Here is a 19133-nt window from a genome sequence, read left to right as displayed (position 1 = left end):
AATTTACTCCTTTACATAGAATCATCACAAAATCACAACAGTACGGAAACTGGCCATTCAGCCCATAGAGTCACACCAACCCTCTGAAGAGCATCCCATCCAGACCCACATCCTATAACCTCACATTCCTGGACACTGGGCAATTTAGCATGTCAATCTACCTTACCTGTACATCTTTGGATTGTGGGAGGAAACTTGTGAAGACATAAGGAGAATGCGTAAATTTCATATGGATAGTTGCCTGAGGGTGGAATTGAACCCAGTTCCCTGGCACTGTGAGGAGCACTGCTAACCACCATACCACTATGCCGACCTCCATGCATTCGAATTTGGAATTCTCATTTAGGCCATACAGTGTTCCCTGTCCCTCAGCACTGATTCTCTTTTCACCTATTAGTTATTTCCTTCTTTCTGTTTAATCAATATACTTATAGTTTTGCCATTCCTTGCCACATCTGAAGTCACATTCCTGACTCTTTCTTCACTCCTAGGTTAGTTGATTTTTAAACTATTGACTTGCCCCTGATGAACCACTTGATGAAGGAGCAGCACTCTGAAAGCACTCTAAACCTATTGGACTATAACATGGTGTTGTGGATTTTTTACTTGCCCCAAGTCCTCTCCTCTTCTCACCCTCTCCTGTCCACCCCCATTTACTAGTTTCATGTCCTTGAAACCATCCTATTTAGCATCTTGACTAGGACATTGATCCAAGATTGTGACAGGCTCCACCAGAACCATCAGTATGGTCCCAAAGCTGATGTTCATGCCCCATGCAATGGAACCCCTCATTCCCACACCACTCCTTCAGCTATGTATTTTACTTCTATAATTTTCTTATTTCTATGCTAATTTGCATGTGTCTCAGTTAATAATCCAGAGATTATAACACTTGAGGTTCTGTAATTTTGTTCCTAATTCCTAATAATCCCTAAACAGGGCATACTGTCTACTCATAACTATGTTCTTGGTTTGAACATGGACCACAACTGGATCCTCCCTTTCCCACTCCAATATCCTTCAAGTCGATGTAATATGTCCCTTAGCTTGACACCAGACAGGCAACACATCATGCATGAATCTCAATCCTGATTACAAATGTACCCCTAATTACAGTATCTTACCACCACTTTTTTGTTTTGTTTTTGCTAACCCTGCTTCTGATACCATACTACAGTAGTCACTTTGCTACCCTATTCAGTTCTTTTTCCTCATTCACAAATGGATCAAATACCTATTGATCAAGAGCTTTGGCTCATCCAATGCTAAATTCAGGATCCCTCTACTTGTCTCACTTGTAGTCACAACCTCCTGTCTCTGATCATTGACCAAATTTGGAAGTACTTAACCTGAATGGTGTGACTGTCTCCTGAAAGACTGCATATAACTAACCTCCCCCTCCCTGACCTGTCACGTGTTTGAACCTCTGACTCCAACTTATCAACTCTGAAATAGAGTTCCTTGAGCGACCAAAGCTTCATAATACTTACTTTGATATTAAAGAGCGAAAATACTCCCCAATGAGAGAAAAAGAGGGACTCATCACCTCTCTCTTATGACCGAATTACCTGTTTCATCAAACTGCAGTTACTCTCAAATGAACAAAGCAATATTCCAGTGCAGAACCTTCCCCTTTGAGTAGAGGGTATGACACAAGTCCTTCTACCCACTTACTTGAGAGTTTCTGGCATTTGCAGTGTTCACATTACAGCTATCTTGTCCTATGAAGATGATATTTTCAAGGGTGATTGAAAAGAAATGGGCTAAGTTTAAATAATCATCGTATTGGAAGAAATCTGGGAGCCTTATTCAGTTGAAGTGAAGGCTTGACAGTTATAGGGATTTAATTCTGCTCAAACCAGAAACCTCTGAGCCAAAATCTTTCTGGAATATGTAGTCGATAAGTTGCTGTGATGCTCAAAATGGAAGAAATTATTCTTTGTAATAATTAACTCTTGAGCCTCCTGTATCAGTCCTCACATCAAATGACATTTGTTATTTACTCAAGCCCAGAATTTGTTTTTGTAGAATTGTCTATTGCTGTGATCACTTTTAAGTCTGTGCAATATGTTATAAAGTTGAAAGTGTGTACTGTCGCTTTTTAAGAGAGAGTGATTGACTAGCAGTCACAGCGTGCCAGAAATTTGAAAGATGTAAAATTTGGTGTAACCCAGATACCTCACTTGTTTTCCCAGCAGTTTAAATTATGTTCCAAGATACTAAAACCCAACTGAACTTGAATTTTACTGTTTTGACAACATCGAACCAATGCGATGATCGGATATTTGGGGATAAAAAACGCAGGCATTTTTGACAGTTAGCCAGAAAAGAGCACCAACTGTCAATGAAAGACTGCTATTCACCACACTCTCTGTCAAAGGCACCTTTTTCATTTGAAACATCTTTGCAGCAGAAGACCAAAGATGAGTCAGGAAGATCTAGGAACAGAGAAAGATCGACGACAGCAGCTGTTTGGTTTTGAAAATTAAGTTGCTGTAAATTTAATCGGGGCTTTATTGGATCTGTATATTACAGATCGGGAGGTAGATAACAAATCTTTGAGAAGGGAGGCTGAGAGTGGTAAATAGTTGTTTAATGTTCACTTTTAGTGTTAAAGAATAAAATTAATGTTTTTGTTAAATAGCGGAATTTGGGTAGTTCTCTGTCACTCATACTTTAACAGGTTACGAACCGAGGTGAGCTTTTCTGTGTGTTTTATTTAATTAGCACAGGTGTTTAGCGCTATGTTGAAATTTTCCATTATTGGATCACTTAATGATCCAACTACAAAGGAGAAAATAAATCAGAAGATGCAGAAAGCATTCAGCAGATCGGTAGTACATGTTGAGACTGAAAGAATTGAACCGTAACTCTTTCTCAAGTAGGTAAAAACAATGACTGCAGATGCTGGAAACCAGATTCTGGATTAGTGGTGCTGGAAGAGCACAGCAGTTCAGGCAGCATCCGAGGTTTAGCAGTAAATTCAACTTTCATCAGGAATAAAGACAGAGAGCCTGAAGCGTGGAGAGATAAGCTAGAGGAGGGTGGGGATGGGGAGAAAGTAGCATAGAGTACAATGGGTGAGTGGGGGAGGGGATGAAGGTGATAGGGCGGGGGGAGGGTGGAGTGGATAGGTGGAAAAGAAGATAGGCAGGTAGGACAAGTCATGGGGACAGTGCTGAGTTGGAAGGTTGGAACTAGGGTGAGGGGGAAGGAGAAATGAGGAAACTGTTGAAGTCCACATTGATGCCCTGGGGTTGAAGTGTTCCAAGGCAGAAGATGAGGTGTTCTTCCTCCAGGCGTCTGGTGGTGAGGGAGCAGTGGCGAAGGAGGCCCAGGACTTCCATGTCCTCGGCAGAGTGGGAGGGGGAGTTGAAATATTGGGCCATGGGGCGGTGTGGTTGATTGGCGCGGGTGTCCCGGAGATGTTCCCTAAAGCACTCTGCTAGGAGGCGCCTAGTCTCCCCAATTTAGAGGAGACCGCATCGGGAGCAATGGATACAATAAACGATATTAGTGGATGTGCAGGTAAAACTTTGGATGTGGAAGGCTCCTTTAGGGCCTTGGATGGATGTGAAGGAGGAGGTGTGGGTGCAGGTTTTACAGTTCCTGCGGTGGCACGGGGAGGTGTCAGGATGGGAGGGTGGGTTGAAGGGGACACGTGGACCTGACCAGGTAGTCATGGAGGGAACAGTCTTTGCGGAAGGTGGAAAGGGGTGGGGAGGGAAATATATTCCTGGTGGTAGGGTCTTTTTGGAGGTGGTGGAAATGCCGGTGGATGATTTGGTTTATGTGAAGGTTGGTAGGGTGGAAGGTGAGCACCAGGGGCGTTCTGTCCGTGTTACGGTTGGAGGGGTGGGGTCTGAGGGTGGAGGTGCAGGATGTGGACGAGATGCATTGGAGGGCATCTTAAACCATGTGGGAAGGGAAATTGCCATCTCTAAAGAAGGACGCCATCTGGTGTGTTCTGTGGTCCTCCTGGGAGCAAATACAGTGGAGGTGGAGGAATTGAGAATATGGGATGGCATTTTTGCAAGAAGTAGGGTGGGAAGAGGTGTAATCCAGGTAGCTGTGGGAGTCGGTGGGTTTGTAAAAAATGTTAGTGTCAAGTCGGTCGTCATTAATGGAGATGGAAGGTCCAGGAAGGGGAGGGAGGTGTCAGAGATGGTCCAAGTAAATTTAAGGTCAGGGTGGAATGTGTTGGTGAAGTTGATGAATTGCTCAACCCCCTCACGGGAGCACGAGGTAACGCCAATGCAGTCATCAATGTAGCGGAGGAAGAGATGGGGAGTGGTGCAGGTGTAATTACGGAAGATCGACTGTTCTACGTAGCCACAAAGTGATAGGCATAGCTGGGGCCCATACGTGTGCCCATGGCTACTCCTTTGGTCTGGAGGAAGTGGGAGGATTCGAAGGAGAAATTGTTAAGGGTGAGGACCAGTTCGGCCAAACGAATGAGAGTGTCGGTGGAAGGGTACTGTTGGGGACGTTGGGAGAGGAAAAAAAACAGAGGGCTTGGAGGCCCTGGTCATGGCGGATGGAGGTGTAGAGGGATTGGATATCCATGGTGAAGATGAGGCATTGGGGCCGGGGAAACGGAAGTCTTGGAGGAGGTGGAGGGCGTGGGTGGTGTCTCGAATGTATGTGGGGAATTCCTGGACTAGGGAGGGATAGGACAGTGTCGAGGTAGGTAGAGATGAGTTCATTGTCTCAGCATGCTCCTGCCGCAATGGGTCGGCCAGGGTGGTCAGGCTTGTGGATCTTGGGAAGGAGGTAGAACTGGGCAGTGCGGGGTTCCTGACTATGAGATTGGAAGCTGTGGATGGGAGATCTCCTGAGGTGATGAGGGTTTCAATGGTCTGGGAGATGATGGTTTGGTGATGGGGGGGTGGGGTCATGGTTGAGGGTGCAGTGGGAAGAGGTGTCCTCGAATTGGCGTTTGGCTTCAGCAATGTAGAGGTCACTGCGTCAGACTACCACTGCATCCCCTTTATCTGCTGGCTTGATGGTGAGGTTGGATTGGAGGGCTGCGCGTTGTGAGGGTGAGATGGTGGAGTGGGGGAGGGGGTGTAGACAGGTTGAGGCGGTTAATGTCCCGGCGGCAGTTGGAAATGAAGAGGTCGAGGGTAGGTAATAGGCCAGCGCGGGGTGTCCAGGTGGATGCATCGTGAGAGAGCTGAAATATTGTATTTTATGGTTGTTTTGCAGCAATACTATAGTGTTACTGGACAAATGCTGCCAGACCCGCTGAGTTTCTCCAGAAATTTTTTTTTGTTTCAGAATTTCTGTCCCTGCACTTTGTTCACTTGATGTAGGGGCTTCTGAAGCTATCTCAAAGCTCTGCTTTCGTCTCTCTGTAGCTTAATTTCATAATTTTACTGTGCATGGTAATGAAGTTAAATTTTGCTAACTTGGTTTTCAAATTTCCTTTTAAGGTCAAAATGAAGGAAAGAAAAAGAAAAAAGTTCTTTCTATCTTCAAAAGCTCAGCAGAAGAATATTAAAGTAATTGGACAATGGAAGTCAGTGAAAATAGATCCAACCTTCCTTGGTGATGAAGATTTTGGGGATCTAGTTTGTTTTGAAGAGCTTACAGATTATCAGTTGGTTAGTGCTGGCAAGTTGACAGATCAAGAAACAAGAAAAAGAAAGTCCGATATTTCAGAGGTGCCAGAATGTTCAAAGAAGCAGAAAATCAGTGGTGATGATTTACTGGAATCGATTCAAGTCACAAAGAAAAAGATGAACAAAAAGACCACTGTTGACCAGACTCTGGGTGAAGAGGGCGTTACTGACTTCTCTGAGGATATGAATCCGCTTGAATGTTCAGATAAAAATGAAACAGCAGGGGCAGAAACAAATGTTACTGCAGTTTCAAAGAAAAAGCAAAGGAAGAGGAAGAAAAAGAAGTCTGTAGTTTCTCAGTCCTCCACTCCAGCCATGAAAGTGAAAAATTGGACAATGCATCATTCCTGTTCATCTGAGCAGACAACTGATATTTCTGCCTGGAAAGACCTATTTGTCCCAGAACCAGTACTCTGTGCCCTTAGTTCTCTTGGTTATACTACTCCTACTCCCATCCAAGCACTGGTACTGCCACCTGCCATTAGAGACAAATTAGACATTCTTGGTGCTGCAGAAACAGGTTAGTGTAATAATTCTGTTATACAGTGTACAATATAAGGTTATTAATAAACTACATATGCTGGTGTCTGCCAGTTACTGATGTGTCCAAATGGCTTTATTTTGGTTACGTCTTCATATGAAGTTATAAATGAAAATTCATTGCCTTTTGAAGGACATGAAATGGCTACTTTAATTTAGTTTTTTAAAATGATTTCTATTGTCCTATAGCCAATGAAGTACAGTATAGTCATTGTGTCATTGGCCATATCTTTTGTGACATCTCTGTCCAGGAGTGCAGTGGCAGCTGCCTGTCATGAAGATGGCTCTGTCAGAAGCAAAATATTAACAAGCTGTGCTGTTGCCCACACCCATGCCCCCAACTGAATTGATTGGGAGAGGGTGCAAGAGGAAGAGGCCAAGACAGCACAGGGGGACTTTTCTGAAAAATAATTTGCAGTACATAAAAGTGGGATAGTCATCATTCACTAGCACTGGCATCACTGCACAGAAAGTAGTGATTCAGCAGCATATACACAAATGAATACTGAATGCTACCATGGCCAGCATTGTATGCCACAGTGACCATTTCAGCATTCAAAGTCATTACTTTATATGTAGTTAAATACAATAGTTGCTTTGCCGTCAACAAGGTCACACAAGTTGCATATAAGGTAATGGACTACATAATCTATTTGGGTAGTGGTACTTTAAAACTTAAGAGAACCTCTGGCTGTTTTTATTTTCAAATCATGCCATGGTATTATTCATATCCAGCCGAGTAGGCAAATAAGGCCTTGGTTAAACGTCACAACTGAAAAATGTCACCTCAAATGGTGCAATATTCTATTACTTTGAAGTATATATTGTGTGCTCAGGTACTACTGTACAGCTTGAACTCTCAACATGCTGCCACTAAATGAGTAAAGCTGATATCCCAGTGCATAATATAAAAACGTACTTCCTCAAAAACTACATTTCTGCTTTTTTCCAGTTGGTTGTATCCTTGTGTCATGATTTTAAATTAGACTTTCCACAGTAACTATATCATGATATTAAAAAGTAGTAATGATTGTATTAGCCTCAACAGCTTGTGTTTTTGCTGTATCTGAGTAAATTCAAATAAACATGCAAAATATGTGCATCATTATTATGTTAAAGTGACTTTCTAATGTGCCGAACAAAATATAACAATTCTGGGACTCTTGATTATAAGTGTATACGTTTACATTCATGAATTTTCATGTTTTTGATGTGATGACTTAAGCTGGATTAGCTTACTCTTTCTAATTTTCTTCATTTTCTTAACTTAAAGGCAGTGGTAAAACACTGGCATTTGCTATTCCCATGATCCACCTTATTCTAGAATGGAGGAAGGCTAAAGATGCTAAATTGAAAACAAGCGAGGAAGTACAGCAAGGCATCCAAGATACAAATAACAGTTACAATGCAGTCAGTGATGTATTGGAAAACACTAGCGAACACCTGGAGGAATATGAGGAAGCGGATGGGATTGAAGAGAAACATGAAGAGAATGAAAGCTCTGTAAAAGTGATCAACCATGTAAATTTAGATTCTCATGCAGCTTCCAATACTGAATATCCACTATTGGGCCTTGTCTTGACTCCAACAAGAGAATTAGCTGTCCAGGTAAAGCATCATATTGATGCTGTTACCAAATTCACTGGTAAGTGTGCAATAGCTTTGCAAAACTTAACAGTATGGCAGGATGTAATTATTTGCTCAAGCTTAACTTTGAACTGGTGGGGGAATGATGTTACTATTCAAGTGTCATGTTTTACAGAACTATATTACAGACAATCATAAATACCTATAGTTGTTCTTTTAACACACTTTTCTTTCCATTTGGTAGTTACTGGTATTTGGAGTAGACTAATAGTAATCCAGTTGCAAGACAGTAATACTTTTGTGAAGACTCACTGATTTTCTTACAAGATACTCAGTAATGTTATAACATGAAACAAAATTTCACTGTAGTGTCCTTCATGCTTCATTCTTGATTTGAATTTGATTCACAAATGAAGGCAACAGAAGTATGGAAACAATAGTTTTATTTTTAACTAGCTCTTTCCTTTAATGTATACAGGCACTTAAAACTTTCTTGGATGAATTGCCTTGTCACCTTTTGTTAACATAGGAGAGAAAGGATGGTAAATTCGAAGAAATATTGAAGTGTGGATGCTGGGTTAACAATTGCATGCTATGTTAATTTTATATCAAATGCCATTGTTAGTTATGAAACATTAATATTACACTGTAATGTTGCATAAGAATTATAGATCAAAATTGATCACTGTTAGTTCTTAATCTCAACCATTCCAGTAAGAGTGGCATTTCCTTTGGAGATTGATGGAGAAAGAAACCTGCCAACTGAATATACTTTGTCCATTCTGTATCTTTTACATTGGTTATGCCTACACAATAGAAGTAGACTGTTTTGTTTAAAGACCAATTGAGAAGAAATAGTCAGATTTAAGTTAATGTAGTTTTGAAATAAAACTTATTCTGTATGCTGTACATATACCATTGTAGCTTTCAGATTGCATCCAATGCAATTTGAAAACAACAACTGTATGTGGAAGCACCAGTTTTCCCACTAATTTTGTAGGCAATGTAAACAGTAGTAAACTCTAGTCACCTTTGAGGTTCTGATTTAATTTAATTGTGCAAAGACAGACCGTGTTCCATAAAATTGGACGGGATATATAAAAAGGCAAAAAATAAATTAAGGAAATCGAGAGTACAAGAGAAAGCTAGCCAGGAATAAAAGGACAGATAATTTGTGTTCTCCTAATTAAAGAAGAGTTAACAAAGTGAACATTGATCTTCTAGAAAGTTAAACTAGAGAATTGACAATGCAAAATAAAGAAATGGCGGGTGAATTAAAGAGGTATTTTGCATCAATCTTCATGAAACACAATGTAGGTAACATTCTTGAAGCAGCAATAAATCAGGAAATGGAACGGAGAGAGAAACTCTGGGTGGTGAGCAGGGGAGTTTGATTGAAATTACAATCAAGAGGTATGGAGTAAATTGTCAAAGCTGTGGTTGGCAGATGCCTGGGTCTTGATGGTTTTGTTTTAATACTTACTCATGGGACTTGGGCATTGGCTGGCCAGCATTTGTTGCCCATTTATAGCTGTCCTTGAACTGAATAGTTTGCTCAGCCATTTTAGAGGGCAATTGAGAGTAAACTACATTGCTGTGGGTTTGGGGTCACATGTAGGCCAGACCAGGTGAGGATAGAGTTCCTTTCCTGAAGCTAGATGGGCTTTTCTGACAATTGACAATGGTTTCATAGTCTTCAATAGATTCTTAATTGTATATTTTTATAGAAGTTTTACATTTTTAAATTGATCTTTTTAATTGAATTCAAATGTCCCCATCTGCCTTGGTGGAATTCAAACCTGGGTGCCCAAATGTTAGCTGCATTTCTAGATTATTTGTGATAATACCTCTGGGCCAACACCTCTCCACTAGGATTTCACCCTAGTGAGACAGTGAATGTATTAGTTTTAACTAGATTTGGGAACAGTTGTATTAAATGGAGAGAGAGCAAATATAACTCAATTATTCAAAAATTGTGTTGAATTATAGCTTAACATCTGTCATAAGGAAAATATTGGAAGCTATTATCAAAGAAGTCTTACTGGATAGGTTCATGGTAATCGGTTAGAGTCCACATAGCTTTATGAAAGGGAAATCATGTTTGCCCAATCTGTTGGAGCTCTATTGAGATTATGTGCTGTGGTTAAACAGGAACTAATGGATGTCCTGCATTTGGATTTCCAGAAGGCATTTAATAAGTGGCCCCATCAAAGGTTATTTGTAGGTAGATACAGGAGGGGGTTGATGGTGATAGGTCAGAGCGGAGGGTGGCGTGGGAAGGATGGGAAGGAAGATGGACAGGTGGGACAGTGCAAGAGGGCGGTGCCGGGTTGGATCTTGGATGGGGAGGGGAGGTGAGATGAGGAAACAGGTGAAATTGATGTTGATGTCATGTGGTTGGAGGATCCCATGGCGGAAGATGAGGTGTTCTTCCGCCAGGCCTTGAATGGCTAGAATTTGGCAGTGAAGGCGGTCCAGAATTTGCGTGTCTTTGGCAGAGTGGGCGTTGAAGTGGCTGGCTACAGGACGGGGGGGGTTGCTTGATCCAAGTCCCAGAAATTGTTCTCTGAAATGTTCCGTGAGTTGGCATCCTGTCTCCCCTATGTCGAAGACTCCACATCGAGAGCAATGACTCAACATGGACATGTACTTCAAACTTACCAACTCCCACGGCTACCTGAACTATAGCTCCTCTCTCTCCTCCCTCTCCCCCCCCCCCCAAATAAAACTGCTATCCCTTACTTCCCAATTCCTCTGCCTCCATTCCCAGGAGAAGCAGTTCTACTCCAGAACATCCTAGGGGGCCTTCCTCCTATTTCAGGGACCACAATTTCCCCTCCCACATGGTCAACAGTGTCCTCCAGTGCATCTCCTCCACTTCCCTCACCTCTAACCCTTGAACTCCACCCCTCTAACCATAACAAGGATAGAACTCCCTGGTCTTCACCTTGCACCCCACCAACCTCCCAGGTACAACGCATCATCCTCAGCTTCATCTTCCAACTTGGGACCCTCCAACCACACGGCATCAATATCAATTTCACCAGTTTCCTCATCTCACCACCACTCTTTCCCTCCCCCCCCCAATCCCAGATCCAACCCTTCAAATCGGCACCACCCTCTTCCAACTGTCCCACCTGACCATCTTCCTTCTCACCTATCCACTCCAACCTCCTCTCTAATCTATAACGATCAGCCCACACCTGCATCTACCTATTGCCTTCCAAGCTACCTCCCCCAGCCCCACTCCCCCTCCTATTTATCTCTCACCCCCCTTCATCACTACCACCACCCACCCCCATCCCACCCCATCCCACCACACCACATTCCTGAAGAAGGGCTTATGCCCAAAATGTTGACTCTCCTGCTTCTTGGATGCTGCCTGACCTGCTGTGCTTTTCCAGCGCCACACATTTTGACAAACATTGATAGTAAAGTAAGTTGTGTAGAGGACACTACGAGGCTACAAAGATATATGTTAATTTAATGGCCAAGTTTGTGCCAAATGAACTATGACTTGGAAAAGGTGAAATTTTCCATCGCAATAGATAAAATTTTTAAAAAATTATCTCAGTGGTGAGAGGTTGTAAAACTCTGAGGTGCAGAAGGATCTTAGTTTTCTTGCACTGGAATCACAAAAAGTGACAGCAAGTAATTGAGAAGGAGAAAAACATCAGTAATCACAAGGGAAATTGAATACAAAAGTAGAGCTTATGCTTCGGTTATACAGGGCAGGATTGAAGCTTCATCTGGAATATTGTGTACAGTTTTGGTCTCCATTTTAACAGAGGATGTAAATGCATTGCAGACAGTTCAGAGCAGGTTTACTAGACAAATCCCCTCAACTGGCAGGTTGTCTTATGAGGGAAGTTTGGATAGGCCAAACCTGTATCCACTGACGTTCAGAAGAGGAAGAGGCAACATGATCAAAATATCCTGAGATGTCTTGTCAAAGTTCCAGCATGGTTGGTACTTTATGCTGCGTAGAGTTATAACTGGTGCAAGGGGAGTTGGTTGTGTTCTAGGTCAAATCATCAGCTGCTTCATCAAAAACCTTCCCTCCGTCATAGGGTCAGTTGAGTCACTGAATCCACAATGTTCAACACCACTTGTGACTCCTCAAGTGCTGAAATAATTCGTATCCAAATTAGGCAAGGAAAGTTTGACAGTCTCTGTTAGGATATTAGTGACTAAACCAACATGAATTTTTCCAATTTCCACAATACGTTTTAAATAGGAAATTAGTTAATTTGTGAAATTTAATAAGTAGATTTCTGTTTGAGCCCCATGCACTTAGAAAGTAGGTGAAGACTGACCAGAATCTCTTGGAAAGGTTGTCCCAGTATGGTCTGTTCTTTATTATACGCATTTCTTCCTCAAATTTTAATTCTTAAAAATGGAACTACTGAATTCATTAATATCTCATTCTAAATCTGTACCTTTACAGGGATCAGAACTGCAATAATTGTTGGCGGAATGGCTGCTCAGAAGCAGGAAAGGATTTTGAATGGCAGACCAGAAATTGTGATTGCAACGCCAGGGAGATTATGGGAACTGATAAAGGAGAGACACCCACATCTCTGTCATTTGAAACAGCTCCGGTGAGCCAGAATTAATTTGAATGCGTTGCAGTGGTGATGAGTAGTACCGTTGAATTTTTTGCATTACCTGGGGAGGAAAGAAATGACTGGCCTTAGCATAAGGTCTTAGAAAATCAAAGCTCCCTTGGTACTATGTAAAAATGTCAGCCGACATTATTGTGATGTCCTCAAGGGAGCTTGATCCCAAATTCAGCTGTTTCAAAGGTGAAGGCTTTAGTTTCAGAATTTTAAGTTTTGATCTGAAAACAGACTTGATTTATACACAGGTGAGGCTACTGTTGCAACACTTGCTGAAATCAAAACACAGTAAAGTAGAAGAGAAAGACCTTTACCTAGTTGCCCTAATCTTTCTGCAGTTTCTTGTAGTGATCAGAATATTTGCAAGCTATGCTAAGTCACTTCAGAGGGCAAATAAGAGGCAACTCTTGATAACAGGCTGATTCCTGTTCTAAAATATATTGAAGAAGCAGTTAGATTTTTGTAACAAGACAAGCTTTGTCTCCCCATTTCCAAGTTATTTTTAACTAAGTTCAAGGTCTTAAAATTAACAAAGTGGCATCTCACATTCAAGATCTCTGGATTATTTGTCCAGTAGTATAAACTATTCAAGCATTTGACATCGTTTTCTGAGTTCTGCTTTGAACGGAGTATGTATCTTAGTTTGTATGAATAATTGTTTCTGACCAAATTAAAGTCAATATTGTTTTTATGCTTAGATATTTTTAGCTACTACTTAAATGAGAAAAAAAATCCCCGATAGCTGATGTTTACCTTCAACATGGCTGCATCGATAGGTGCATGCTGGATTTGAATTAAGAATGTGATACAATAGATCCAGTTTACAATATTATAAAAGCACATGATTGTCTTTCCATTAGTGATACTTCAATGTAAATGATCAATCATGTGCACAGTACACTGCTGATCTGCAAATTCTGAATAACTTATTGTCCAATTAACTTAGGTGCCTGGTTATTGATGAAGCAGATCGCATGGTTGAAAAGGGACATTTTGCAGAATTGTGTCAGCTTTTGGAAATGCTGCAAGACAAGGAATACCATCCGAAAAGAAGAATCTTCATATTTTCTGCAACTTTAACCATGGCTCATCCAGCTCCTGCAAGAATACTGGGAAAGAAGAATGTCAAAACAATAAATACAGAAACAAAATTAGAAGCCCTGATTCAAAAAGTAGGCATCAAAAGAAAACCAAAAATAATAGATTTATCCAGGAAGGAGGGTACAGTTGAGACTCTCACTGAAACTAGGATCCACTGTGAAATAGAAGAAAAAGATGTCTACCTATATTATTTCCTGCTTCAGTATCCAGGCCGAACAATGGTCTTTGCAAATAGCATAGATTGTATCAAACGTCTGAACGCATTGCTCACTATCCTAGAATGTAATCCACTGCCACTGCATGCAAATATGCATCAGAAACAGAGGTTGAAGAATTTAGAAAGGTTTGCTGAAAGAGAGAGGTAAGTTTCTAAATCTAAGAAAAAGTAAACTAAATGAACCTCCCAGAACTGTTAAATTTTCTTGGGAGTTGTGTTAGCAGTTTATAAATGCTGTTTACTATTGAAATGTTGACTGCTTGGAGGGAATTTCTATACAAGCTGTTTGCAAAGTATTTTCTTGGCAGTGGAGAATTACGTTTGGGGCTCAACCATATGGACACGATAATGACTAGCCGAATTTGTACTGGATAATGGCCATGGAATAGTCAAAATGGTCAGGTCATAAAAAGGAAATAAATTGTATGTGACAATAACGTACATTGTTTCTCAATAAGTTTCACATTTTCATTTTGGGATTTAATTAGAGCAAATTTAATAGTAAATTTGAATCCAGTAAGTATAAATTTTAAATTGGGGAATAATAAAAAGGGTGGATAAGAGGAACTTGTTTTTGGCTGGTTGAAAGGTAATGCTTTTGTTGCCAAACTTGTTGTGGAAACTTGGACGTTCAGTCCAGATGTTTTCATTAGCTTGTCTTTCTTATTATATTTCAGTTGTGTTTTATTAACCACTGATGTTGCAGCTCGAGGTCTGGATATTCCAAATGTACAGCATGTTATTCACTATCAGGTGAGACTGAAAATGAAATCTGAATGCTTGCTTGGATTTTGTTTGGAATTATCTATGGTTGTGAACATTTACAAATAAATCATTTTGCAATTTGGTATTATTCACCATAAGTTTGACAGTTGTATCATAGTTACTCCTTGTTGTTTTAACAGTAACTAAGGTAAAATATAAATATGACTTTGGTATAACAGAAATGATTCAAATCCAAAATCAATTTTATCCTAATTTAAGATTAATATGCCTTTTTTAATAGGTTCCTCGCACCAGTGAAATATATGTCCACAGGAGTGGGAGAACAGCTCGAGCCACAAAAGCAGGTCTCGCATTGATGTTAGTTGGACCAAATGATATGATTCACTTCAAAAAGATTTGCAAGACATTGGGCAAAGATGAAAATATTCCTCTGTTTCCAGTACAAGCTAAATGTATGTCTGAAATAAAGGTAAATGTCAAGACATCATCTTTTTTCCAGTTTCCCATATCAGATTTGACTCCTTATCAGCTTTTAGAAAATTAACCTGGTCATGGAAAGTATGCTGAAAATGTGTTGCTGGTTAAAGCACAGCAGGTCAGGCAGCATCCAAGGAACAGGAAATTCGACGTTTCGGGCCAGAGCCCTTCTTCATTTTCAGCTCTGATCTCCAGCATCTGCAGACCTCACTTTTTACTCTATGGAAAGTATGCTGACCAGTGCTTTTGTTATTAATGTTTTGAAAAACAAATTGATTTACTTGACATTTGGGTAAATGTCTAAAGTAAATTTAAAGTAAAAGTAAGTTTTGCTTTAGTTAGTGGAACAATGGTGCTGGCTAATTATATTTGGAGACCTAATTTTATTAAATCCTGTAACTTTTACTGTTCCAACTATAATAAAGTCCAATTTAGAACATTTCTGAAGTAAACAAACATTTTGAATGGAATATCAATTTTGGTCATTGTAAAACAAAAGCTACTTTACAGTAGTGTCAATCCAAGTAATGGTTTAGAAAGAGATTTGATTTATTGCAGTTGAATCAGTGTTCCATAAACTCTCATGGATTTGATGTTAAATTTTTCTAACTTCAGCCTAGCAGGGTACGGGACTTGAAGGTCCTATAGCTTAATGAATAATATGGATAGGGTTCCCTCTCTGGTCCCAGGTTCATGTGAACACCTCAAAAGTCCCAACCCCATCTGAGTTGAAAATATTTCACTGTTGCATAGTCACTGGATCAAAATCTTGGAGCTTCTTGCCCATCAACTCTGTAGAAATTGTAACCACACAACTGAACCCAATCAAGATGGTTCATCAACACATTAATCTAGAAAATTATCTGCCAAAACTGTTAAAATCGAATCAAATCCACTGTGTGTTGATTTGAATTAAACCTAATGTCATGCATGCTCTCCTTCAGGATTAAATTATACCTATACTGTGAAGAGTTAAGGTAAAAACATCAAATAGCACAAACACGCCCCTACAATTTGAGACAAACTGTAATTTGGGGGTGGCTACTGTAAAAGGAGTGTGTTAGACACACGGGGGTTGAAGTAATCACAGTCCCTGCTGCTGGCGAGCTCAGCAACGCCTACCCAAGTCCTCAAATAGCACTTGCTCTCTAAATAAATGTGGTATCAAAAATATTAATACTAATTTTTTAAAATACAACTGGTAATTGCAGCTAAGTAAATTTGGGATGAATATTGTGATGTAAAGTTTTGGTTTACCTCGTTATTTCAAAAGAATAGAATTTATTCTTATTTAGATTCATTATATACCATCCATGGCATCTGAGGCAATAGTGCCTTAATTCCTAATTAGTTGTATTTAAATAGTGAAGAATGGCAAAAACTCTTGTGATGATGGATCTCCATATTTTGTACTGAGTTAGAATTAAGTATTATCTAGCACATTCCTCCAAGCCAAACTTTAGTTTTTGTTCATAAAACATTTTTAGCTAACACAAAAGGCCTTCAAAAAGTTGTATGAACCACATGCCTAAACAGTTGCAATCTGGGTAGTGAATGTACTTTCACTGTCTCATTTAGAATGGAAGTTTCGTGATTTTGATATTGAGGGGAGAGTGGCATGCAGTGTGGAATGAATCTTACAGGTGGTGGTGTTGTTGTCAACTCATCCTTTGCATGGGTTTAGGATATTTTTAAGGAACATTTTTTAAGTAGTAAACATTTTTTGGTACTTGTCCCAAAATCAGTGAAATTAAGCAGACGACTTTATTTATGGTGGTATCTTGAGCATTGTTTTAAATAAAACTGATAATTGCAGCTAAGTACATTTGGGGTGAATATTAGGAAGTGAAGATAAACCAAAAATTATGTGTAAATAAATTGGAAGTATTTCATCCCATTCTTGATTTGTGCCTTTGTAGATAAATGGTAGAAAGGCTTTGGGAAGATTGTGCCACTTGATGAAAAATTCTCAACCTTCAAAATATTTATAAATACTTAACCCTAAACAGTTCAATGGATCTGAACAGGAGATAATGAAAATAGCTCGAAGGAGGCTGGTCTTTTTTGTCTGAGCTCATTATTGGCTTGGGTGAAAATCAGTTTTTACATTGATTAGGAGATTGAAAAAGCATTTTAAATTATTTAACTACGACATTTACTCTAGTTCATAAAATCAGTCTCAATTGTTATTGTAAAATTTATTATTAAGGCTTCAGTAAAAAATTATGCACTGTTTATTTAGTGACCAGTTGGAAAAACAAGGCAGAATAAAACCACTCCTTTACCTATTCACAGGCCCGTGTTAATATAGCAAGAAGTATAGAAAAGATGGAATACCAGCACAATAAAGCACAGCAACATAACAATTGGTTTCAGCAAGCTGCTGAAGCTCTTGAAGTTGATTTGGAGGATGATGTCCTCATGGGTAAGTATTTACAAACAGTGTAATACTTTGGCCCAAAATCTGTATTAATAATCACGGTATAGATAATCTGGTAAAAAGATGCATATGAACAGACAGTAACAAATTGGATCTTAGTGGTGCATTATCACCTTGCCAAGCAGTATTGTACGCTTTCTGGATTATTAGGTTAACATTGAACCAGTTAATTATTTAGGGAAACCAATCATTTCACAGCCCCTCATCATTGTTATTTTTATCTCCTTCCCATTTCAAGCAGTTTGATTAAGTTATTGATGGCTGTTGCTCTTGATGTGGTCTCTTCTACATCGGGGAGACAGAACGCCAACTCGCAGAGAGTTTCCGGGAACATCTCTGGGTTACACGCACCAAACAACCCCACTGTCCTGTGGCTGACCACTTCAACTCCCCTCCCACTCCACCAAGGACATGCAAGTCCTGGGCCGCCTCCACTCTCTAATCTATGCCACCTGACAACTGGAGGAAGAATGCCTCATCTTCCTCCTTGGGACCCTTCAACCACACAGCATCAACAATCGACTTCACTAGTTTGTGCATCTTACATCTTCCCCTCAACCCCAACCACGTCCACCACCACCTCATCCCAGATCCAACCCTTCAACTCGGCACTGCCCTCTTGACATCTTCCTTACCACCTATCCACTCTGCCCTATCACCCCCCACCTGCATCTACCTATCACTTTCCCAGCTATCTTCCCCCATTCCACTTCCACCCTCCTATTTATTCCACCCCTTTCACCCCCTACCCCCAACATTCATGACGAACGGTTTACACCCAAAACATCAGCTTTCCTACTCCTCAAACACTGCCTGACCTGATCTGCTTTTCCAGTATCACACTGGAAAATAATTCAAATGTATTGATACAATTAAGAGCCCAATAATAGGCTTGAACTATGAACATTAAAGCACATATTTAACAGACATTGACACTGTGTACTTGATTTTAGATGGAGGCTGTAACACTGATGAAAAGCAAAGGCAAAGGATGCTAAAAGCAATGAAGAAACAGCTGAAATATTTGCTTTTGCAACCAGTGTTTAAGAACTACCTGAAGACTAAGTACCCAACACAATTTGGTAGGCTAACATTGCCTAAGTTACCACTAGCCAGCCAAGAAACTGCTTTAAGCACCGTCAAAAAGCATAAAAATGCAAAAAAGCATAAGTTGTGTGAACAAATACAATGAAAGAAGTATTCTTTTGTTAAAATAATTGATGCAACAAGCTCGTACCAGTGTATAATTCAGTGGCTATGCCTTTTTATTGCATTTAATAAAAACCCAGAACTTGTACAGTACTATTGTCTTCAATATGAAGATTCAAAATCTTAATCAATTGCATCCTCAAAGCACAGAGGATATAAATCTTAAAGCATTGCAAATAAACAGCATGTTCAGAATGTGCAAGGCAGGTCTCTAAGAATTCTGATTACTAAACAAAGCAAGGCTAAACCAGTCTGAGTCACTCTCGGAACAAGTCGTCAATAAGATGCCACGTTTCATCCTACAGAAAATACCATCTCCTACAACTGTAAGATTGTTAACAATAAATACTACTTGAAATGCAAGAGCAGCAGAAAAGACTTAAATGTTCATGAACTTTACTTAAAAATACTTGGTAGTATAGAACTTAAAACATTAAGATAAAAAGCTTCTGTGTTTCACAGTGCTGATGAGTACAATCCAAAAGTGTGAACCGTTTCAGATGGTAAAGTGCTTATGTGGAAGAATTTGGTCCTACTATAACCATTTACTTTCCAAACACGTATTAACTGAGAATACAAGCCATTGTGATAGT

General features: G+C 40.0%; 1 protein-coding gene across 1 annotated transcript in view; it reads left to right on the top strand.

Moving 5' to 3' along the window:
• Positions 1-19108, top strand: part of ddx24 (DEAD (Asp-Glu-Ala-Asp) box helicase 24) — a 29424-nt gene extending 10316 nt beyond the window's left edge. The window contains exons 3-10 of the mRNA XM_060829365.1: positions 5436-6144; positions 7438-7809; positions 12199-12352; positions 13317-13832; positions 14366-14441; positions 14695-14883; positions 17187-17316; positions 18285-19108. Of these exons, the coding sequence (XP_060685348.1) occupies positions 5442-6144; positions 7438-7809; positions 12199-12352; positions 13317-13832; positions 14366-14441; positions 14695-14883; positions 17187-17316; positions 18285-18523 (2379 nt within the window). The 5' untranslated portion in view covers positions 5436-5441 and the 3' untranslated portion in view covers positions 18524-19108. The remainder of the gene's footprint in view (positions 1-5435; positions 6145-7437; positions 7810-12198; positions 12353-13316; positions 13833-14365; positions 14442-14694; positions 14884-17186; positions 17317-18284) is intronic.
• Positions 19109-19133: the final 25 nt, after the last annotated feature.

This window comes from Hemiscyllium ocellatum, chromosome 8 (assembly GCF_020745735.1).
Source record: "Hemiscyllium ocellatum isolate sHemOce1 chromosome 8, sHemOce1.pat.X.cur, whole genome shotgun sequence".
In the NCBI taxonomy this organism is placed as follows: Eukaryota; Metazoa; Chordata; class Chondrichthyes; order Orectolobiformes; family Hemiscylliidae; genus Hemiscyllium; species Hemiscyllium ocellatum.
The sequence above is the reverse complement of the archived record's forward strand: the minus strand, read 5'-3'. Positions and strand labels throughout refer to the sequence as shown.